At 36.6% G+C, this 25362-nt stretch overlaps 1 protein-coding gene across 1 annotated transcript in view; it reads right to left on the bottom strand.

Moving 5' to 3' along the window:
• Window positions 1-2956: 2956 nt before the first annotated feature.
• Window positions 2957-25362, bottom strand: part of NCAM2 (neural cell adhesion molecule 2) — a 308946-nt gene continuing 286540 nt past the window's right edge. Inside the window, exons 16-18 of the mRNA XM_027795129.2 lie at window positions 20174-20378; window positions 15678-15797; window positions 2957-9290 (exon numbers count right to left, since the gene is read on the bottom strand). Coding sequence (XP_027650930.1) covers window positions 9179-9290; window positions 15678-15797; window positions 20174-20378 — 437 coding nt within the window. The 3' untranslated portion in view covers window positions 2957-9178. The remainder of the gene's footprint in view (window positions 9291-15677; window positions 15798-20173; window positions 20379-25362) is intronic.

The raw sequence follows: 25362 nt of genomic DNA, 5'->3' as shown, positions 1-25362 counted from the left end.
TTATTTGTTTTTTTTTGGGGGTGTGTGTGTGTGTTTGTTTTCTACTTGGTTGAGTTAGCAGCACATTCATCAGCTTGGTAGAGTGGCTTCAATTACTTTTATGCCTCTACATTACTGCTTCCCTCTCATGCCCACAACCTGCAGATAGAAAGTGGTATCTTCAGAAATCCTGGACTGATGTTGGAATCAAGCTCACAGAAAATAACCAAACACTTTCTTTGGTCACATATGCACCATGTTCAGGTTCCCATAGCTTCATCACCAAACAAAAACATGAATCCTTCAGATGGCCATAGAGTGTTTCAGCATAAGGAGCTTATGTTGCCTTGGTGAAGGACAGACACCACAAAATTTCCTTATGAAATTAGAACCACTGTACACTGACAGTACACATGGCAGTGATATTATTGCTGTGTATTATATCACCAGATTATGCAAGAGGTGTTTTATTTACTCACAGAAGTGAAAACTGTGTTTTACAAAGTGTCTTTAATTTTTGAAAAGATACTATTTTCTGCCGAATGTATGCTTTACAGAGAAAAGGATAGAACAAAGTGCTGCAGCCAGGCATGCCATGAATACCAGGAAAGGCAGAACCATTACTTCAGTGCAACAATTAACACTTTCATCCCATTAGGGAATGGCTTCATGAAAAAATTTGTCTATAATGTAAAGTTTTCATAGGAAGCCTCTAATATACATCACCACTTTCATTCTGCCCTACTTATTACACAGTAGTTTGAATTTTGTTGCAAGCGTGCTTTCAGTTAAACTCGCAGTACACTGTGAGCAAGGAGTCATTACATCCTCCAAATTCTTTTATTTTTAAAGATATCTGTAGTTAGTAAATCCATTTGAAAACAATTCTTCAAAAAACCCATAACGTTTATTTTTTATTGCTTTGGAAAGTGTCACAGCACTTTTTTTTTTTTTTGTCCTATTTTTTTTTGGTTAAAGATGATTTAGTTCTTTGGATACAAGTACATGATTTTTTTTTTTTTCCCACTCTGTGATAAAATAAGTGCCAAAGTAAAATTCATTCATCGTGTCATGAACTAAGACAATGAAACTCATTTTTAATTTAAAAATCGAAAGATATAATTTCTCCTTCACTAGTTTAGTCCTAAAAGATGACATCTGCTTAGTAGAAAAAACTTTTCAATTCAAAACTTTTTTTTCACCTTAACATCAGAGTGTCTGAATGAATTCTAGAAATGTTACATGACCTGATCATCCTGCTGCCAGATGTGGTTCATTGTGCTTCTTCAGCAGCACCACTGACAACGCTTTATAGTGGTACCAACTGTGGATGTGTTTCATTGCTTTGTTCAATCTGACTGATAGATATTTTTTGCTACATAAGGGATTTTTACAGAAATATAACTGACACTAAGTTTAATTTTGAGCTATTTCTTTGTAGTAAGTGTTTGATATATCACCAATGAACTTTAAATGTATCCCCAAACATAAGCATTTTCCAAATAGGAATGATCTTAGAAATATAGTCGGTTTATTAGATCTGCTAGGGCTCAAATGAGAAAGTTATCTTTTGCCAAGAATGCAGTGTAAGTGACATTTCTTCTTTGGTTGTGTTTTCTCTTTGGTTTGGTTTGGTTTTTTGTGTGTGTGTGTGCAGTGTTATCTGTGTCTAATCTATTAATGACATGGGTAAATAAATTCTCCTTATCAAGGTAGCTGAATATACTTTTAAATAATTTTACTTGTATTTTGAGTAACATGTTTGAAATACATCAAAGCATGATATATATCAGCAAGGCTGAATTTTACAAAGTTGAGTCTGTTTCTGAAGATTCGTGCATTATTTTTACATAATCAGTAATTTGCCATAGTTGTATTTACTGCTCACCTGTAAATTAAAGGGGGACCTATCCTGTGGCCTATGCACTGAACTGATTTGACTCTTGAGATACCTGAACTAAATCTATGCATCATTTGATGAAGTCTGGCTTTTCCTGATCAACACACATGACTATGAAAAACTTTCAGTGGCACACTGATGTCAACCATCTCTCTATTAACCAACTGTTAACACCAGTTCTCTCAGGCTCAGTTTTTCAATTCCAGGAGACCCTTTTGCTAATTGTTGATGCTGCCACTGACATTTAGGGAAGCACATGTCTGCAGATGTCTGCAGGGTCAGAGCTTAAGGATCTGTGGAAGAAGATGCAGCTGTGGAGACTTTGTTGGGCAAAACATTTTTTTTTTCCTATGTGCAGGTCCTCCATTCTTTGGCTGGTGAGGTTTATTAGAGCTTAGGTGGCACTCAGAAAGCTGATGCTTAGGTACAAGTACACGATCTAGCACATTTCAATGGGATTTCAGTCTCTTAGGAGGCTTCATTTTATTGGTGATAAAACAGTGGTCCTAATGTTCCTCTGCCGTTTCAGGGAAGTGGTTATGTTGTCTGAGGTGTGCTTTGCCTGTTTTCCATCTTAGTGGAAAACAAACCAGCAATGCAGTAAAAGCCCATTTCATTGCAGAAGGTGCCTGACCTCTTATGACCAGTTCCTGGTGGTGCTAACACAGTTACAAGACATTTGGAAGGCTCAAAGTTTGGCAAAACAAGCTAGCTTCTGCTGATGCTATCTTTTGCTGGCTTATACGAAATACCTTTAAAATGTTGCGATGGTATTCTTTGGAAAAAAAAAAGATTATTTTTCAGCACTAACATTTAGGGGACTGATAATAATGGGCCTCAAGCTCCGTTGGAGACTCAGGATGCTCCAACAGTAGTGTTCAATAGCAGTGATGTATTTTGACAGAAAAGAGAATAATAAATTGCAGGGCTGCTTGGGCATTATGCAGTACTTCTATAATGAAGAGGAAATAATTGATATGTTTGCTTTTGGCAAGAAGACTCCTACTGAATCAGACATCTTGACAGAAAGACACTTAGCAAAAATAAATGTAACTACAACACTTCATTAAAGTAAAAGTATCTTTACTATTAATATACAAATGGTGAAGAGTGACAAATAATCGATATACTTTAAGCCATACTTTCAATGTCTTTCATAAATACAAAACCAGCATCTGCGATATTACTTCTTTTTACAGTATAGAGATATATATATATACACAGCATTTCATAGGGACATAAGATTTTGAAACAATAAACAAACTAGCTCCAGTGGTAGCTAACTTATTAATATAGAATTCAGGTGGTATATATCGCAAGTGGGCTGTTGACAACGTGTGGAATAACAAAAACAATATATGGTATGCTTTAGCTTATATTGTACACAGCATACAAATACATACTGAGTGCTCATTGTAGCAGGAAAGCTTTTTTTTTGTAAAAAAACCCTTATCTAAGTAGTTCAAAATCCTTAGTGAGAACTCTACACCATGAGCAATGAAATTATCCTCCTGGGGGGATCTGACTTATCTATTTGTCACTGATCTATAGAGACTCTGAGGGTTTGTTTGCCCTTTCCCCAACCCTGCATATTAGTTGTAAAAATATAGCCTACTTACACGGTAGAGTTAAAGGATACAGCAGGGTTAATGCTCCCCCTCCTCTGGTTTTCACAGCCCTCTTGTTTCAGTAGCTCCCCATTTCCCTTGTCACTTCTAGCAAGAGATGCTCCCAGTATCTGAGCCCTCTCTCGGCTCACTCTTTGGCACCTGTTCTCTCTGGTAGTGGCTTTCCTGAATTCTGGTGGCACTGCATCTGGTCATCTCACCTGCTCCCGATCTCACCTGTGACTTAAAAGATGCCAATACAAATTTGGCAATAAATATTTATTTCATTTCTCTGGGCTAAAAATGGCCAATAATCAAGTTTGAAAGTCAAACATCATGAAGCTCACAATGCCTGTTAAGAGGAAAGAGAGACTAGTAAACTGATTTCTCAGAACCTGATCCAAAGCCAAATTTGTAATAGAAAGGCTTATGTTTGGCTCAGGTTCAAATAAAACGACATAAAGAACACATGTATATGCACAGTGGAAGTACTGAAGATCACTTAAAACTTAGTGAGTGGTTTTCCCCCACCACTACAGAATTGCTGTCAAGTGGATTGGGTACTCCAAGAAATGATATGAAAAAAATCTGAAAAGGGGGGTAGATTCTTTTTAAAAAAGATTTATTTAACCATGGTAGCTTTGCACCAATCAGCACAAGTATCAGAAGTTAAACAAAGGGATTTAAGAAGAAACATTACTTCTTAGAATGTTTTCGTCTTTGCCTAAAGAAGTATCGCAATCACAATGCATTATTTAGAGGGATGCTTTATTTTATTTCTGGGCATTAGTAATGTATGGGATAAAGATGTGATCAGGTGTTTTTATCAACATTTCCTGATCAGTACAAACTCCTAATAGGAAAACCTCCTCTGTGTAAAATGTTGGCAGGAGCCTGGCAGGATATTTAAGTTCCACTTACAACTAGAAGTCTGATTCACAAAAGTGAGTCCATAAGCTGAGGACATGCAGAGCTTTGCTGAGATGGATAGACGAAATTCAGACCCCACTGAGGACAGTTTGTGTCTTAAGCCCAGTGGGACCTGGATTCCACTGTGTCCCTTCTTGCAGCACTCTTGGCACCCCTCCATAGATTAATTGATAATGGGGGTCTTCAGCTTTTTCAGTAAATGGTCTTTTTGGAGGCCCTTTAATAAATCAGGAGTGAATTCACCCAACAGACACAACAATTACTCTACAAAGATATTACTTCCTATGACAGCTTACACAGAGATGGTGAGGCCACAAATGACTGCAAAACAAATATTCACTGCAGTTTTACTCCAGAGGTAAAATGGTGGGAAGATGCTCCACATCATCTCTCAGATTTGAGAAAAGATTTTAATGTTTTAGGTCAAAGTACCTAAATAGAACTAAGGAGACTTTCTATCTGACTCTTCAACTTGATAAATTGGTCAAAACACCCCTACACACCCCTCGTGCTCCATCTACTTGAATCTTTTCAACAGCAATACACCTACTATGACCCTCACTAGAATTGTGATCTCAATAGATTTTGCTAATTTTGTGTTTAAAATATTTACGTGACTTGAGAATACTACTTCCAGTTCACTTTAGATGAGTATTTGAGTAGAAAAGTATGTCATGGTAAAGCTTTCAAATATTTTAAACAGGCTTTGTAGACAAATTATTGAAGACTTTTCTTTAATAAAGCAGAGTGGCATGCTATCAAAAGGCACAAATACATTTCCATTATCTGGTCTAGGAAACAGAAAAATGGCATGATTATTATACTACAGTTCTATGATTGGCACTTAAATAAATAATCAAAGTAATTACCAACATATAAAAAAAGCCACTTTTTTTTGATGAACATCAATGCAGAGGCTGAAGACAGCAGGTGGAATTCACTATACCAGGGACTGTTGTCAAACAGCCTTTGTAGATGACTATCACTGTGTAACTACGTTGTATATATCTATGAAGAGACAGAAATTAGGCCCAATCCTGCAAGCTGTCCTATGAAAGTACATTGATTCTCCTGCTTACATCGACCCAACTGATGGCAGTGGGGTGCCATACGAGGGGTGGGTTCAGCAACACAAATTTCTTGCAAGACTGAGGCCTAAAAAAATTAATCTTTGTCACATTAGGCATTAGCATCACCAGAATAGTAAATATTTCTGCAACCACAAAAAAAAATATCTTAAAGTCAAAAAATCCCAAATAAACCCAGAAAAAACTCTCCAGAGTACATTTGTATATTAAATTGTAAAACATTAATTAAAACTTTTGTTACGATTATAGTAAATCAGAATGCAGTTCTACTAAAAAAATAATAACAAGAAGCTCTAAGTCATTTTACTTGATTTTACTCCTTATTTTTTGTTGAAGAGAGATTGTCACTGCCACATTCCACATCATGAATAATTTAAATGGCTCCCTCCCACCCTTGTCCCTGGAGTATGTTAGTGTAACAATTCAGATTACTTTTACAAATAGTTATATTTTGTCAACTCTTCTGACATTTCATACTAACACTTAAAATTACTTTTAGACAGTAAAAGTGACATTTATACAGATACCTGTTTTTTTTTTCTTTTTAGTCTAGAATAGGAAAAGAAAATAAAGAAATTATGTTATTCCAGTTCTACACATATCTTAAAAATTACAATGCGCTGTCCCTCATTTGGAAATATTTTCAAATATCAGTGTTTTAAAGTATTATTTCATAGTTATAGTTTGGCTTTCTCCTGCACAGCACAGAGTCAAAGCACAAGAGATAACCTATTAATACACAGACCAAAAGGTATGCTTGGACAGTCCATCAGTGTAGAACTGGTTAATTCTCAGCCCTCACATAGCCCAAATGTCAAGAGACTTAACAGCAGGAAGAAAAGAAATATTTCTGGAAATAGCTTTTCATTTGTAATCTAACATAGTGGGAAATGATTTTGATCCTGATATTGAAATAATTTTGCAGTATATTTTACTTGTAAAGAGTAGCACAGGTATATTAATAATAAATGTGCTGAGACCTCTTAAATTCTCTAATTCCTTCACATTGTAATTAAAGGCAATATCAGGGAAAAAAAAACAAACAACCAAAACCAAACCCCCCCACCAAACCCCCAAACCTAATCCCCCCAAAAACAATACATAGCTGTTAGGTCATGAAGTTTATGTGTGTAAGTCTCAATAAGAAGCACTAAAGTTTGAAATGCATCTATAGTTGAGCCTAGGCACTGTTAGCCCTGCCCACATTGTATAGGAACCTTGTTGTGCAAATGATCTTGCTGGCTTCAGAAAAAGCACCGTTTGCCTAGTGAAGCTTGACTTACATGAGTATGCATGGCACCACCTAACTTTGTGAAGGCAGGTAGAAGAGGATGTTTCCTACCTTCATCCTCATTCTGGTAAAAATACTGTCTGAGATGATGTGGGATGCAAATGTTGAAGCCACACCAACCACATTATTCTCAACTGCTGGAATTTTCCAGGTCCCTTCCTTGAATTTTGATAGAGGGAGAAAGCCCAGCTGCAAATACATACTTTGTAGAAAGAATAGATATTCATATATATATAAATGAGACAACTGGTTCTCTTAATTACAGATTAAGGGGTAGTCCTGCTCAGTGTGTACTTACTCAAAGAAACAGGACAGAAATTTAATAGATTAGCAGCTATTTGGTAGTACCAGCTGCTCAGTACATGGGAGTTACAGTGAGAGGTCATAAAGGAACGTCTTCATCACTCCTTCACCCAGAAGTAGTGCCTTAGCATTTAAAGAAACTTATTTGAAGACATTATTCTCTTTCATGATTTTCATTCCACATTGTAATCTCTTCTTACCCATTCTTTTCACTTTGGTACTGGTTTTGTGGGAACTTGGCCTCTTATCCTAGCCACACCAGTGCTATGCCTCTATCCTCAACTATTTGGCTCATTGTAGATATTACCCAAAGTGAAGAAAAGTTGAAAAAGAAAAAAACATAAAATTATTTGTTTGATAAATAAGAAAGATCTATGAATTAAATATATCCTCCTCAGTTCTTCCAAATGCACAAAAGCTTGGGTTAACAAGGTTAACCTGCTATTTTCCTCCTAATTTAAGGACACTCTTTACATTTCACTTCCAACTTTACTGCACAAAAGTCAACCACTTTGCCATCACTATGAAATATCAGCTAAGGATTGGTAACATTCTGTGGGAAACTGGGAAGCGTAAAGACTTCAAATATGAAAAAAATTCAGATACAGCATGGAGAGGATGTACTTTGCTGAGTAAAGCTACACCTTAGCTACACTCAGGTGTGATTTTGACGTGGAAAATCCACAAGGAACTCTACAATTTAATGCTGATAAGCAGATTTTTCCAATCTAGTTTTCCATATGGTTTATCTACTTCTTCCAAAGCAAGATTTCGCAGAGTGGTAAAGAGTAAATACAGTATGCTGGAATGGAAACAAAATACATCCAGTTAGTGGCACCATTAAATCAATGATAAAAAATATGAATGAATTTTGTATCAGTCAAATTTCAGAGCGGTGCATGTTAACCAGAATAATAAAAAAGATTTTATTAAGGAATGCTCCACAGGAAAAAATGTATTTTGTTTAATACAAGATGCTACTAACTAGTAATTTAAAACTGTTCCTAACTGTTTAGCCAAAGTCCTCCTTTCTATCTGTTCTTACTGGGTTTTTTTTGTTAAGATGAAGGGTGTGAAATCATAAATGAACAAGTGCTACTTTAATAAGGCAAACTTTTAATATTCACGTACTGATTTTGGGAGAAAATGTATCTACTACACTAAAATGCAGTTTTATCCCTTGACTAAATGGTTAGAACTAAAAGAAGAAAAAATACTATATATGTATAAATATATATGTTGGAACAATTAATTTGAGCTTGTGTTTATTGTAAGGTTTCACTTGAAGCCAGATTATGATAAAAAAGAGGTTTTATACCTTTGCTGCATTTTAGTTTGCATGCAGCCTCCAAAACTTTAATACAGAAAACCTGAAGCACTGAAAATCCTGGAGCCTTTCAGAGTCACACTCATGTAGTTAGGATAAGACCAATATACTGCTACAATATATTTAGCCAATTTTATTTCAATCTGTACAACTTGGTTATCAACTTTCTGTTTTACTGAAGAACCTAGGTGAAACTGCAGGTGGAGCTGGCTCTGTGTTGAAGAGTGTCTTTTATTTTTTGTTTGCTTCAAGTGATAAGCACAGCTGGAATGACTACTGAGTGTCTGCCAGTGCTAAGGTCTTAAATATTATACTGGGACTGGTTTTCTTTCTTTTTAAAGGCAACCTGAACTGTTGTTTTATTATAAATGGAAACAAATACAGTAGTATATGGCACACTTTATGTATGTAGCTTGCACTGTAGATCTGAAGAGACCTGATGGGTTGTTTGTGGTTAGGGGTGCTTTGTAACTATCTTCTAAATAGACATACTTTGTCATATAATAAATTACAGTTCTTATTCTGCAGATTTTTCAAATTTATACCATGGGACTTGGTGTCAGCAAAACTACATACTAAAACCATTAACAAAAAATAGAAAGGAACTGTAGACAGAAACTTTTTCATCATATGTACACATGTACTAACTATTCCAAGCTTAAGTTTCCCAAGAAATTAAGGTCAGCTGTAAAGTTTTGGTCACAGGGTTACTTCAATCCAAATGCATTATCCAGACAGCTGTAGTTTATCTTATTATGCTTTGCTATCATCTTCTTTTGACTGGATGATGTCATTAGCAACTTTGATTTCTATGGTTTCTGGATTTAAAGCTTCTTTCCCGTTTTCCTCCTTTAGTGGCAGCTTCCTATCAGGAGAAAAGAAGAATCATGGTAACACATATATAACACAATCTGGAATTTTAGTCTACAACGTAAGTATTGTTTAGACAGTTGACAGTGTTTCTAGAAACATAATTTATTTAAAATAATGTATAATTATTTTATTATGAGCACTAAGGTACTTTGCTTTTAAATAGATTTATATTAACTCTTTCCATTTCTATAAAGTCAGAAAAAGCTAAATGGCACACCATAAGAACACTGTGGCTGCTCAAAATGCAGTTTCTTCAATAAAGCAAAAGAAACAATACAATGCCAAATAACTTGACCCAAGACAATACAGACATGTACGTTCCCTAGGATACTGTGAAACATTTACAGTCAAGCCTTTGGCTGTATCTAGACTGTACTCTTTTTCTAAATGTAAATTCAATTATATAAAAAAGAAGACATCTATCATTGGAGGTTATGCCAAGACACAGATGAAGGAAAGAACTTCTTATAGCACAGGGAAGTAGTGGAAGTTATTTCATTATTTAGAAACCTCTACAATTTATTTTCCCTAGATCGCACAATCTCATAGCTCTTTTAAGACTAACTCAGTGAAAACCCTGTAGAGTTTTGTAATTCTTAATTCCAGTGGCAAGAGTCCCCACCCTTAATTTACAGGAAAGACAAAACACTGATTTCATTCAAAAAGGTCTTGAAAATCATTGATTCCCTACTGCCAGTAGTTAGCTGTCAAAAATATGTATGGTTTACTCAGACATTCCTGTAATAATGTTTCCTGGGCACAATAGCTGTTAATCATGATTCCATTTTGGGTTTGCTTTCTGGTTTTTAACTAGGGAATAGTATGCATATGCCTTTTTTATTCATTATAACTGTTAAATGTTTCAGCAAACTTCCACTGTGATTGCTTTGATATCCCAAAGAGCAATATACTGTTCAAAACCTATCTGAGGAATCCCTTAGGAATGTCTTGTAATAACCGTGTTTAATAACAACAAACAAAAGAAAGAAATACCCAAATTCCCAGTGTTATGAAATTTAGGCTGTCTGAAACGCACTAAGAAAGATGTTGTTTATCTAGAGGTTAAACAATGGCACAACCTGTATCTGAGAGAAATCAAAGACAAGACTAACTTGTACTACTACAGTAAAATATGTGGGATATATATCAGCTGTCTTTGAGCACAGAGGGAGGTCTCTAATAATTGTCTGCTTCACATGGCATACCCAAAGGAAACAGATTTCAGCCCACAACATGATCGTTGAAAGAATGGAAACAGTAGAATCAATACAAATCTCTTTTTAAAAGATGATAAAACACTGGGGCAGAGGAAATGCAGCTCATGAGATGCATTTTAGGTAAGCAGGCACCTGTGTTAAAGGCCTGATAATGCAAAGCACTTAAACTATTATTAAAAAAAAGACTTAATTTTATCTAATTTTATATAAAGGCAGAGTAATAGCTCAAAAGGTGGTGCTGAAAGGAAGAAAGTATTTAGTCAAAGTAAAAATTGGACAGTTGAAAGAATATAATGTATGGAATTTTAAATAAATTCATTTTGGAGAAGTGGATTAAGAGCATGTTAGAAATAATTTCAAATTACCTGAAATAGGAAGATTTACTAGAACCCTGTTGAAGGATACTAGATATTACTGAAATCCATGTTCATGCAAACAGTGTAATAAAATTAGCCTCGCTTTCAATGCAAGCAAGGAAGAAAAAAGAAAAAAAACCCCAAACAACTACAAATAGATAGTTTCACAAGTTGTTGTGGTTTAACCCCAGCTAAGTACCATGCGGCCGTTCACTCACTCCCCCCATTCCACCACCCATCGTGGGATGGGAAGGAGAATCGGAAAAAGGTACAACCTGTGAGTTGAGTTAATAACAGTTTAAAAATTGAAATAAAGTAAAAATATTAATAATAATAACAACACCACTAACAATAATTTTAATGAAGAGGAGAGGGAGAGAGAAAAATAAAGACTAAGGAAAAAACCCAACTGACACACGCACAACACAGTTGCTCACCAGCTGCTGACCGATGCCCAGCCAGTCCTCAAGCAGCAATCGGTCCCTCCCAGCCAATTCCTCCCAGTTTATATACTCAGCATTGCATTCTATACTATGGAATATCCCTTTGGCTAGTTCAGATCAGCTGTTCTGACTCTGCTCCCTCCTGGTTTCTTGTGCACCTGCTTACTGGCCCAGCATGGGAAACCGAAAAGTCCTTGATTTAGAGTAAGAACTACTTGGCAACAACTAAAACAGTGTGTTATCAGCATTATTCTCATACTAAATTCAAAACACAGACTGTACCAGCTACTGAGAAGAAAACTAACTCTATCTCAGCCAAAACCAGGACACAAGTTTTCCTCATCAAAATGTCCTTTCACTGTTCTTTGACCTTATTGTCTTTGAAAACTTGTGGGTTTTTTTTATGATGTGATGTGAAGTAATCATTTCAGTTATTATTAGACATTATCCTTTTTGACTATGATAACTTTTTTGTTATTCTGGAATTTTTCTCTCCATTTGTTTAAAATATTAATTAATATTCAATCTATATTAACGGATTCAATCATTTTCCTCTTTTAATTAATTAAATAAACTTTAAATGTTCTAATTACACCAATTTGCCTACCCTTAATTTTTATTTAGCTACAAGTATCTGAAATAATTCTATATTTTTCAGCTGGTCAGACTAATAGTTTAAAATCTTAAAACATTATATGATAAATGCTTTTTTTGAAAAAAAAAAAAAAAAAAACAAACCAAAAAAAACCCCAAAAAAACAAACAGATGACTAGAGAACTTTAAAAGGTTCTTTTGCTTTAATCAGATGCTAGCTATTACCAAGCATTAATCATATTGACTCCCTCCAGCACTGCATGTGGCCTAACTGCAATAGACAGCTTATATTACACATACAAAACCTGAAATAGAATATTTACATTCCTATTTTATAGTAAAATGTCTCCTAGCCATTCTGACACCAGAATTCACCCAGCTTCATTAAAGCTAAGAAAAACTCAACCTAGATTAGAAATACAATAATGTCAGACTAAGTGCAATTATAGTCCCACATTGCTGCGGTATTTTAATCATATTTCAGAAACATAATGTGAAATGCACAGCTTAAACTGATTTCCTGCCAGCATTATTAAAACTTGTTGACTTGCAGGTAAAAGTGCTTTGTGCTCATCTGTCATGACTGGATCCCAAACGTGGCTTTAACAAGAATCATCTGAGTTAAGGTAAAACTTAGACTGCTGTATAATATGCTGAGCAATATAATAAAAATACTCTATTTTTGTAAGAGGAAGTAATCTCTTTATTAATTATTTCCCACAAATGCTTAAAGTGCATTTAAAGTTCTGAGTGTAATTTGGTGTTATTCAAAACAATTTAACTAATTATTCAAAATATTTCATATAATTTAAACTGGAAGCTTATCTTGTATACCTTTAGGGCAGCCATAATTAGAATGAATCCCACCTTATATGAACATTGCCTGTCTGGAAGGTCCTTGAAACTCTTCCTTCCTGCAGACTAAGCTCTTCGCTCCAAGATCCGCATGTCATCTTTGCCCTGCCCAGCATATGCCATTTCTGGCTGATAGCCCTTGCTGTTGACGATGTGTTTTTTTGTTATTCCTACGGAGAGACTTCTACCCTATTGTGTCCTCCTTTCCTTCAGTGACATCTCACCCATACTTTCTGTTGCTTCTGTGTTTCATCAGTTATGCCCTGTGTCTGAGCAGAAGGTCTTTCCATGTTCTCCTAGTACCAGTGTCCTTTCAGATGTCCTGATTGTGTGATGCTCTATTCATCTTTGGTTTCCTATGTGACATTGTCTTGAACCTTTAGCTGACCTCTGTCCAGCTGTACCTTGGACTGCTGCCTTTTGCCATTGGTTGTGGGAGATGAAATTACCAAGGAGGAAATGGTCATAATTATTAATCTTAGCAGTCCTATTCTCCCAAGGACATAATACCCATCAAACTCCTTATCAGTTGTTCCTATGATGTGGTTATTTTTTCGTGCCACTAGTGACTGATTCTTTCTCCCTCCCCTAAGACAATAACACATTTTTTATTTTAATTTTCTCATAGTTCACTCCTGTCAGCTGTTCTAATGACTGGGACAAGCAGGAAGAACTGAACTTAATCTTTGCTGATATCATGTTCCTTGCTAGATGCATCTCATTTGTATTTGCAAGATCTTGTGCTACAAATAGTCTTGCAGCATGAAAATAGGTGGCCCTTGTGCCTTGGCCACTAACATATCCAAGGCTCACTGGACTTGTGCAATGTTTATAACTACATTCCTGACTCCTTAGAAAACTGCAGGCTCTCTACAGTGCACCTCATTATAAATTCTAATATGAAGAACAAACATATAACTAGTCATTCAACAAATTCCATAATTATTTAATTACCAGATCTTTGAAGTTTTCAGGTACAGGTTCTTTTAAAGAAGTATATAGCTTAATGTGCAGTGTAGTACCCTCTCATGTAGTACAAATGCCAACAAAAATGAGTAAGACAGGCTTCTCCCTTATTAAAAGTTCTGGCTTTTGCAGTTCTAGATAATGGTAAGGAAGGCAATTTTGGTGAATTTTCAGAAAGATCAAAAGACTGTTTTGTAAGAACATCCTCTCCTTTTAAAAAACAGCATGGTCCATCAAATAATCAACAGATGAGTTTCTGTATTTATACAGAAGTGTCTTCATAGCCCTGACAGATTTAACTAGGAGATTTTCACAACACATTAAACGTTTTAGGCTCAAATCAGAAAAATTTGGAGCTTTCTTTAATAATTTCAAATCAATCAAATTTGGGGGCTCAGAAATTAAACTCTTGAGTAATCAGTTCATGTTTTTTTAACAACAATGGGTTGGCTCTCAATAGAAGGAAAGGTACTTTCATCATCTTTGTTAAAATACTAGTTTCTCTTCAAACTAAATTTTCAGAAGAAAAAAAAAAAATCTCAGAAGCTCTCATTGTAATAGTAAGCTTAGCAAAATACCGGCTTGCTTGTGCCCTATCACAAATGTCGCTTTATCCTCCACACAGGATTTGAAAAGCACTATTCAGGTACAAACACAAACCACTCCACCCAGTTTAATCTGTTCCAGGGGCTGGAGCAGAAACACGGAGGAGTGGACCTGGCCACTGGCACCCAGGATCCCGGAGCCCGAGGCTGGTCCCTGTGCCTCAGGAGGCAGCCAGGGCCTGCAAGCCCAGGGGAGAACTGCTGCAGCCCTGTGCTGGGAGGAGCCTACGGGGGCGGGAAGGGGGCATGAGGGAACCAAGCAAAGGGGCTGCCCTTCAGCACTATTAATCCAATTACACCACATGGACTTAAATACCAAGCTAAACTCTCAGCTACATGACTGAAAGCAGGACCACCCTGTGGGAAGCTGGGTTTCTGCAGCATGGGATCATTGTGCCCTGCATTCAGGGTGCGTGTGGGGATCTGTGTGTGACTCAGCCTGAGGACATTCCTGAAAGTCAAGAAACTTTTCCCACAGAGTGGTTAATAATGGCTGGGTAGGTGGTAAAGATCAGTTGCAAATGACTAAAACCATCCTTGTACTCCTGCTCAGCCACCCCTGAAGGGTCAGGAGGGCTGGGGGTGCGAGGTAACTGCAGGTGCTGGGGCTGAGAGGAGGTGGCAGGGCTGTGACCTGCCTCTGCTGGCCATGGCTCCCCATGTGGGTTGGAGTTTGGCTGGGAGCAGCAGGGGCAAGCTCTGGTGCAGCACGAGAGCCACAGAGCACAGGCAGAGCCTTGCCCTCACACTCCAGCCCCTGATTACAGCAGGCAGAGCTGGGGGTGGCAGCGGGGTGCAGGTCTGCCTCCTACTGGGGCCAGGGCTGGGCACAGGCTGCTGACAAAGCTGGAGCTGATGTGGGGCTCCTGGTCCATGGGTGGGGGGACTGGTGGGCTGTGGAGGGCAGCGCAGGCTGTCTACCCTCTGCCCTGACACAAGGTCTGTTTTCACCAAGAGAACAGAAGGAGCTCCTTGGGAGTTAGGGCAGCAGGGAAGGCTAGAAATTTTCCCTGGATACTTGCTAAGTTCCAAACAGGTGGTAGTGTAAAAGATCTGTTGCAGGATTGCTGCTACCACGGCACTGCCAAGGGCTGGAAAATGCCCAGATGTGGTTGTACTCTGGGTCACAGAAAGAAGAGAAAAAAATCTAGTGATAACCTCAGCTGCTGTATGTGATGAACCATGATTTAGATCAATTAAAATCACACTTTTACACTGCATTGCCACAGCACACTGCTCTGGTGATGCTGTGTACCTCCCTTTCCCAGAGCATGGGAAGCCCCGTGCATCCATGCAGTCAGGAGGGACTTGTGTGAAGCTCTGGAGAACATCAGGCTACTTACTCTGGTTCTGTGAGAGGTGTTGTCTCATTGGGCTCATTTACTGGGCTCCCATCTTCATGACTGGTAATTCTTTCATCCTCCGTTCTCATTTCCACTATTGGCTCTTTTGATCCATCTTTCCTAAAAATTGTTAAAAGAGTCCTAGATTCATATCATCATATTAACCACGTACATTGCGCAGAACTAATTACCAAGGTCCCTTCCCTCAAAAGTCGGCAAAGAGAAGGCAGAACTAATTATCAGTGACTACCACTACTGAGACACATTTGACAGCGTGTTCCCAGCTCCTTGAAGTCTTCAAAGCATCCTGTATCCATGGTTACTTACAAAAATCTGCAAACATAATGGATTAGCATCTCAAAAGAGCATTTTGTTTATGACTAAATAATAAGACGATGGCCTGTTCATGTGGATAGATGTAAACTCTCCTAGCCTAGTATAACAGATAAAGGACTTGATGCCTAGATATGCTTGAACTTTTCTGGCAGTGTAAAGAGCCTGTATGTTAGTATACACACTGCAGGTATGTACTTTAATCTTCTGAGACTGTGACAATCCTGGCTGCCAGAATAGGGTAAAGAGCTCTTGTATATTAAGAATCTAGTCCCTTCTGCTCATACTGCTAGAAGAAACTCATTGTTTCTGTGTCATATTTTCCCCAATTTAGCAACAAAAGTTAGTACCTTACATATAAGTAAATGAATAAACTTTGTGCTAATCGGACAATGACTTGTAAGGAGGATGAAGCAGAGAGTATTGTCATGCTTTTGTTGATAATCACAGAATCACAGAATAGTTTGGGTTGGAAGGGACCTTTATAGGTCATTTAGTCCCAATGCCCTGGAATGAGCAGGGGCATCTTCAACTAGATCATGTTACTCAGAGCCCCATCCAACCAGACCTTGAATGTTTCCAGGTATGGGGCATCTATCACCTCTCTGGGCAACGTGTTCTAGAGTCTCACCACCCTCATCACAAAAAAATTCTTCCCTATGTCCAAGCTAAATCTACCTTCTATCACTGTACAACCATTACCTTTTGTCCTATCACAACAACCCCTGCTAAAAAGCCTATCTCCATCTTTCTTGTAAGCTCTCTTTAAGTATTGAAAGGCCACAATAAGGTCTCCCTGGAGCATTCTCTTCTCCATGCTGTACAATCCCAACTCTCTCAGATTGTCCTCGTGGGAGAGGTGTTCCAGCCCTCTGATCACCTTCATGGCCCTCCTCTGGACTCACTGCAACAGGTCCATGTCTTTCCTGTACTAAGGACTCCAGAGCTGGACACTGTAGTCCAAATGGGGTCTCACCAGAGTGGAGTAGAGGGACAGAATCACCTCTCTTGAACTGGTGCCCACACTTCATTTCATGCAGCCCAGGGTAAGATTGGCTTTCTGGGCTGCAAGTGCATCTTGAAGGCTCATGTCCAGCTTTTCATCCACTGGTACCCCCAAGTCCTTCTCCACAGGGCTTTCAATAATATGACCATGACATGGAAATCACTGCTCACTGTTACAGAAGCATTAACAATATTAGTACTGATTAACTTGCATATAATTTTACTCTCAAAAGGTACATCGAAAGATACCGAAGATATATTTGATATTTCCAAAATATAACCACTTTTCATGTAAATATTTAATCCCTGTCATCAGGTCAGGAAGTGTATCCTGGAACTTCATCAGCTGCAGTCTGGAAACACAGGGTAACTGAGTTACAGATAATCACTTTTTATTTAACAGATTATTTTCTGGACCTGTGATATTCTAGAGAGCAGTCAGACTGCTATGTGCCATAGCAAAGACATAGCTAAACCCTTGTCTAATTCATATCTCACATTTTCAAATTTTTCCTGAAAATATAATTGTTAAACAGGCAGTTACAACTGCAATAATCCATCTCTTCAGGAAGCACCTGGAAAACTCTATACTGGCAGGTATGCTCAAGGAAAATCTTTGTTGGTTGAGTATAGTACAGATAATGTGTGGCCAAGAAGTTGACCGGGGAAGAATTAATAGGTAGAAGTAAAAGATTCTGGTTATTTAAAAAACCCCACACAACTGTATGGGCTTATTCACTTCTGCAAGTGAAATTCTACCTTAAGATACAGAAATGGATACAATCCTAATTTCTGTAGATGATGCACAGAACTGTCATGGCTACTTCATATCTGTGAAAAGATAATGTATCATAGGAGGACTGGTGGAAGGAATGGCAAGTTCCACCTGGCTTGTCTGTCTATCTACAGTCTTACAGAGAAACATACATTATTGCATGACCAAAAGCCTAAAAAAGAAGTTATTCATAAACAGCATTCACAGAGGAATGAGGAATTGATCTGTAGAGAAAGTACAAACTGCAAAACAATTAAAAATTCCACAGAAGGGAAACTGATTTGTAGGAAAGGCATTATGTAATTTCTGTTCCAGGTGGCTCTGTGAATGTTACAGCATTGTATCATCTATATTCATTACATATGGAACATAACGACTACATGTATATCCTACAACCAAAATGTAACAAAGAACTGTACCATAAACCCACTCAAAAATCCAGAATGCAAACTGACATATTTAAAACCGGGAAATGTCAGTGTCTTTTAGGGAACAGCAGTTGGCGCAAAATAGATTCAAATTTTGGCTCTTCAAGCCTGTCTTAAAATTCTAGCCTGACATTTTATTTATGCAGAGAACACGCTAAAATAAGAACAGTCCCAAATATTTTAAGTTCTTACTGACAGAAGATCACTTCAACAAGGAAAGAAATATAATAAAATAAGAAATAAGATAATTGGTCTTGCAAAAGAAGTGTAATAGAGGAATTAAGTGACCAGCTTTATGCTTTTCTGGGACAGTCTGGGATGGCATTTGGGTATGAGATGCTGATAGCAAGGTATAAACTGCTGTCAGGTGACATTTGCAACTTTAGCTCCCTAAAGTCTTCCCATTCAGGGAAGTCCGTACACCAGCTCATATTTGGTCACTTCTTGAATGGGAAATTAAAGCATAAACTGAAGTGTTGTGCTCAATAGGAAAAGACAGCTGAGTCACAGCCAGAAGCTTCACATCTTGATTCGATTGACCCAGACATGTTGGCTTCACACAGTAGAAAAATATGCTGTTATTCGTTCTCTTACAGTAAAGCTGCAGAGAATTAGGAAACAGCTATTTTATGGCATAACTTCTATTCAGAAGCATTATTTGATGTAAATACTCTGTGCCTGCTTATGACTGATTTAGTTCTACAGAGATGTTTCCAAAAGGGTTGAGAACCCAACCAAGAAATATAATCATTACCTAAGACAGTCTCTGCATCCCAATAGCAAGAACTAAACCAAAAAAAAAGACACACCTCCACTACTGACAACACAGAAGCCCAATCGGCTATGAATAATCAGGGCTGCAACATCTGATCTGCCGTACAGGCATCTGGGGAAGGATGGGATCTGGGAAGCTGCAGGAGAATGAACTGCAAGGTCTGACTACTGGGAGAGCTAGAGCACACTGGAATTGGACCAGTAAATGTTATTTAAACCACACAAAGCATTCTCAGAAATATTACAGCGCATGCATAAGTCTATCAGAAGAACATAATGAGGAAATTAGGCATTTTTTTAAAGTAAAGAAATGGAAGTGCCTAAAATGAAGCACTCCAAGCCATCCTCTCGCCAGCCTACCTTTTGAAAACCCTGTAAACATTGGGTCTTTGAAGTACTACTATTTTATGCAATCAGTCCTTGAACTGTTTCACCAGAGATCTCACCGTCGACCCTTATCATTTAAGGGAACATATTTGCACATAAATGAACAGTTAATTCTCATTTGTCTGATGAAGTAGCCACTACAGAAGGGTATTTGTGAGAATCAGGATTGTTTATTCCCACTTATGTTTAGCAACTATTGACTGTTGCTATGAAGAACAATCATGCTCACCAGCATTTCATCCACATCCAAGTCAGCACTCCTACTTTTAAAAATCACCAATACTTTTTATTCCTGAAGTCTACAGGCAAGAAACAAGATTTTCTACGGAGTGCTACACCCAAGAAGGCAAATTCTTTCACAGTTTTCTCTATGCTACCATTTCCTTTACTCCCAGATTTACTGGCGCTGCCAAAACCATATGCTGAGGTTTTGGGTATCAGCAGCTCAAAGACTTGCAGAAATGCAGTTACAACACTCTCTTACCTGTTCCTCATGGATCAAAGATGTGCTTGTAACTATTACTGCATTATGATTGATTTCCTTCATGTCAAGCTGCACAAAGAGACCATCTTAAAAGCAGGTACGCCGAATGCCTTTTTAATGTCCATTTTTCTTTTAAGGCAATATTTGATCACAAACAATTCTATACAGTTCAGAGGAACACCTTTCCATGTAATAGAAACATTTTATTAATTCCCTTTGCCACACAACAAAATGGCCATAAACTTCATCTAAGTTGGACAGCCAATTTTATCTGTTAATGAAGTTTCCGAAATATATGATGGATACTCACAAGTAAGCAGCCTTTCCTTCTTCCAGTTCTTTACTTTTTCCACTTGAACCACTCTTTTTCCCACAGATCCTCCTGGTGATGCACATTAGCAATCCACATTGTCGTACAAAGAAGCAGCTAACATCAGTCACAACCAGGATTAACAACAGGGCTGCCACTCCCAGGCCAATGACAGTACCAAGTCCAAGACCATTAAAAAGAGTGTCTTCAAGGAAAAAAAAATAAAATTCATTAATAAAATTCATCCCAAAGAAGAGCATTTTCGAGAGCTTTTAAGCTGTAAGCCAGGAGACTAAAGGATGTTTAGAAGTCAACCATTCAGAAATTAATGGAAATAAACAGTCCCGAAGATTAAGCAGGTATTCAACATGATATAAAAAATCACCAAAAAAAATCTTTTCTATATATTTTTCCATCACCAAAATTCAATATGGTCACGGAGATTAAATGACATTAATAACAAATAAAACCACATATTCACATTCCGAGAGTATCAGTATGCAGCCTAGGAAAAATATTTTAAATGTTCTACACAATAATAGTTGATTTGTCTTTTTCACATTTCAAATATAATTAATTAGCAGTGGTGTTAAGCAGAATTACTGGAAGGTTTAAGACAGTGCCAAAACAGTATTTACTTTTGTAAATTTAAGTAGAATGAAAAATTCTTCAATGAAATGAATTCAAGCTGTTTAATCTGCAAACAGTTGCACATGCTTAGTCTTAAATAAATTAGTATGAGGAAAACTGTGCATATTATTAAATTATTACAGGGTTAGGACCTCATTTTCTATAGTTTTGCGCCTTGAAAATACACTCCTAAACTTAAAACTAAACATATTCCACACCTGATCTTGTTTCTGCATTTGTATTATGAAAGCTGATGCTCAGCTAATTTTACTTCATTACAAATCTCAGGGAAAAAATATTTGAATGTTTTGACTCAGCTGGCATTTCCGTAACAGACAGTAATGCTGCAGACTGGTTTGAATACTGTGGTTCTCGGAACAAGTATTGTGTTTGTGAACCCAGATGACCCTTATAAAGCATAGGACTTCTATGTGATCAATAAACTAGGTGGGGGAATAGTCACCTCAGTAACGGTTCATGCACCCAGCTAATTCAAGGTGTCACTCTAGCTCAGAAATTGGCTAGTGACAATTGCCTTGTGTGATGCTATGACCTGAGCAAACTCCAGAGGGGAGTGGAACTGGGTGTTCTGAACTGTTGGTGTTGTACATCAGCATCGCTCACTTAGTGTTCCCACGCCTTGGAGTGATGTGTAAGTCAGCAACGGAGGGGTATATTTCCTTTGCAGCTGTACCTATGTCCATTACCAAAATAAAAGCAGGATTTTTCTGGCAGGAAATTACTTGAATACTGTTGTAACAGACACCAAAACATAATATAATGTAATATAATATACATGTTTTAATGGGGCTACTACTATTATCTTCATCTTTTTCTTCCACCTCCCTAATACATTGTGAACTCTTTTCAGATTAAGAGTATCATTTAAGTTTTTGTATTGTTGCTTAAATATTTTTTTAAAAAAATATCTGTTTACCCTTTCAAATATAATTTGAAAATTATTTTCTTGAGGACTTTAAAATTAATACATACCAATAGAAATATATGCTTTGTTTCTCTATGTGATAAAACTCTTAAATGGAAAAGCAAAAACTTTTTTCAACAGAAAGAGAACATTTTACTTTTTATGCAATTGATTTCACTGTCTTTTGTATGGATCGTTTTATTATAGAACTATTCTTCAGAATGTTATTGAGCAAGAAGCTAGAATTCAATGTATATATTTACATGGATGGATAAGCAGATAAACAGACAGATATTCAAAACAATTTTTCTTTCTTCAGAAAGACTTAAAAAATACTATATAAATCACAAAACCAATGGCACAGCAATGCAATGATGTAACATGCATTGCCCCATCAGCAATGTTGGAAGTTGACATTTCACATGAATTCACAATCTTTCTGTTTTTTAACATCAAGGTTCCTAGTTAAATATTGTAATTTTAGATAGATCTGCCAAAACTTACTTTATCCATACATCCACCCATCTATTTGATGACTTTTTAAAAACTTCAGTCATTTGTATTTACCAGCCTGAATTGTCATGAAGATATAAATAGATATTTTATTATAGTGAACTGGAAAGCTCAAATATATTTCAACAGCTGTAATAACAGCTATAATATATTATAATAAATTTTATGAAGTCCAGTTCTAGAGACATTATACAGTGATGTTTTCATCTCTATACCTTCTTAAACACTAAAGAGAATGTGTAGGAGAAAAATTAAGAGCCTTTTAATTCATATTTTTAAAGGGATTAATTCAGGGTTGTTTTGCTGCTGTTGTATTTTAAGTTTTTTGTTTGTTTGTTTGTTTTTAATGCGGTATTATGAAGTCTTTACCATGGGGAAATACATTTTTCACTGATGTAAACAGCATTTCCACTATCACTGGAACATTATGATGTGGCAAGCATCCCACCCTGAATGATTCAGTGGCAGAAGAGCCTACGCAATATTTTCACTAGCAAGTGAAAGTTTACAATAATAATATTGTTCCTCTGTACAATGATATTCATATCCATTTGCCATAGTTGAGGGGAAGACTTTGTTTTTTACTTTTAATCTTCTTGGTATAGGTGAGGCATCTGAAACCTAAGTATTTGACTGGTACATATTTGTCTATTTCTTTATGATTGATAATTTTCTTTTAATTCAGCATGCCCCAGCCTTACTCCTGCCTTACTTGGGGTGTCCCAGCTCCTAGTTTTCCTACTTGCAACCCATTTGTTCGTACAGGTTTCTATTTCACAACATTTGAAAGTTTGATTTCTTAAGATTGTCAATACTTTCCCAACATTTCTCTCCTTTATCTCCCACACCTCAAGGAGTGACAGGAACATGGTCACATCCTGTGGCGTAGCAAGGAACGTTGCTGTCATCAGCCTCTCACCTGTCTTAGGCTCTTTATGTACTTTCTTCTTCTGAAAAGGGGCAGAAAGTGGACTGTCTTGAGTTTTAAAAGTATCTGTGCAATGATTAATTTTAATATTAATAAAACTATAGAAAATTATATATTTTTTAAAAATCATTTGGCTCAATTATGTTCTTTCTTAAATTGCTGGGACTTTTTGCTGGGTCTATTTGCTCCCACAAAAGTAAGGTGTAAAACTAATGCCAATTACTATTAAAGCAGACAGACCTACTGACTGCTCTCAAAAATCATATCCTCATATATCTATGGTACCAAACCAACGTGAAATTTTGTCTTAGTATCTTATGACATTAACAGAAGTACTAATTCTGTGACTGGATGAAATGTGAATGTCATACTAGATACAGCCTTTCAACCAACTTTGAAAAATACCTTTGTTATCAAAAAGCTTTGCCCTAAATTAAATCGGGATTAGCTTTACTGCAATAATTCTTAAAGAATTTAAAAAAATGTTATAAGCAGCAATGATTTCAAAGTTTTGGGGTTTTTTACAGTGTTTCAGTATGTACCAAATGGACTCAAAATACTAGTTTCACTTTGTGTTCTACAACAATAAAGTATTTATACATTATATACCTTTTTTCTAGTTGAAAACACACATATTTAAAATTATTTATTTATTTATTTAAAAGACCCTTAGGTTCCATAGTTCTGAATGAGTTTTAGTTATAATTTCTCAAAAACGTGCTAAATTTAAAATGATATGCTTTTTGTTATATAAAATATGGCATAAATAATATAATAAACTTTGCCATGATACTGAAGGGAACTGCCAACTTCAAACAAAGTCACTTCATCTACTTTTTCAAATAAGTGTTTATGAATGAATACTTATGGGACAAAGACTGTAAAACTTTCAGAAATGTAATAAAAAATATATTTGAAGAAAGTTTCTATAAATTCCCTAGAAAGTAATGCCAATTTTCAAGTTCCCAGTTACTCAGCAAGTTGTATTTCTAACTTCTAACAAAATAATTGAACGCTTCTGCACAAATCATTATTTGAATAGGAAAGGAGCAATGAAGTGCTTTGGGAAGTAAACCAGAATTTCCCAGTGAAGACAACTAACTGGAAAGATAAATTTTCTGGACCTTCAAATGTAAATTCAAAGCAAATTCCTTTAAGGGGTCTATATCAGATACTCTAAAGGGAAGCAGGTCCAAAGAGAGAGCCACCATCTACATATGTACACAGAGTATACAGTACACTTTGTACATGGAAAACTAAAGCTATTTTTTCTGCACAAAGAGGCAAGAACTTAATATGCAATATTCACATATTTGGACTGATGTTATATGAATGTATGTCCCTCAATGTGACAGAATTTCTCTGTACTCTTATAGGATCACATTGTATATATTCAGTTGCTGGTACAACAAAATAATAATTGCAAGCTTTTTAGTGAATACACTGCTTGAGCAGGAGGTTTGGACAAGATGACCTCCAGAGGTCCCTTCCAACCTCAATCACTCAGTGTTTTGTTGAAAAATAAAAGCACCTTTTTGTGCTTTTCTTTCCTTCCCCTCTTGCTTAGCAGGCATAGATTAAAGGAAAGATTAAAGACATGATTCTACATCGTCCTTAACGTTTTACAGTCATTTATATTTTTAATAAAAAAACCCCAATGATATAAAACACTTTCCTATGCTTATAGGGTAGCATCTGGCAGTTAGATTTGAATGTGCAGGGATATTATGCATAAGTTTGTAGTTTCTTTTAGGTTAGTCTGAACCTAAAGAAGGAACTGGTCTTGAGCTAAAATAGTTGAAAATTATGAGCTAGATGATGAATTGAAAATACTGCACCGGGTAGCAGCAGAAACCAAAGCATACTTTTGTTTATTATCTTCTTGAACTGCCCTGTTAAGCCTCTTAGAAAGGCTGTCCAACCGTGATGGTTTATTATTTCTGCACTGTCTAGGAATGTTGTCTTTAATTTTTATATGATCTGGAACATTTCTTAGAATCAAAGGCTTACAAAATGTATATACTTATACAAAACCTCTAAAAAAATAGAAAACATAGATCTTAAAAATTAGTATCCATTGATAAGCATCCAAACAATCATAATGTAGTACCAAAAAGTTAAACAGCTGTAGAAGGTTTTTCTACCAGTTAAAACTATAACAGTGGAAGGCCAAGACCATTACTAGAACAAGCA

This window comes from Falco peregrinus, chromosome 4 (genome assembly GCF_023634155.1).
Source record: "Falco peregrinus isolate bFalPer1 chromosome 4, bFalPer1.pri, whole genome shotgun sequence".
Taxonomy (NCBI): Eukaryota; Metazoa; Chordata; class Aves; order Falconiformes; family Falconidae; genus Falco; species Falco peregrinus.
The sequence above is the reverse complement of the archived record's forward strand: the minus strand, read 5'-3'. Positions and strand labels throughout refer to the sequence as shown.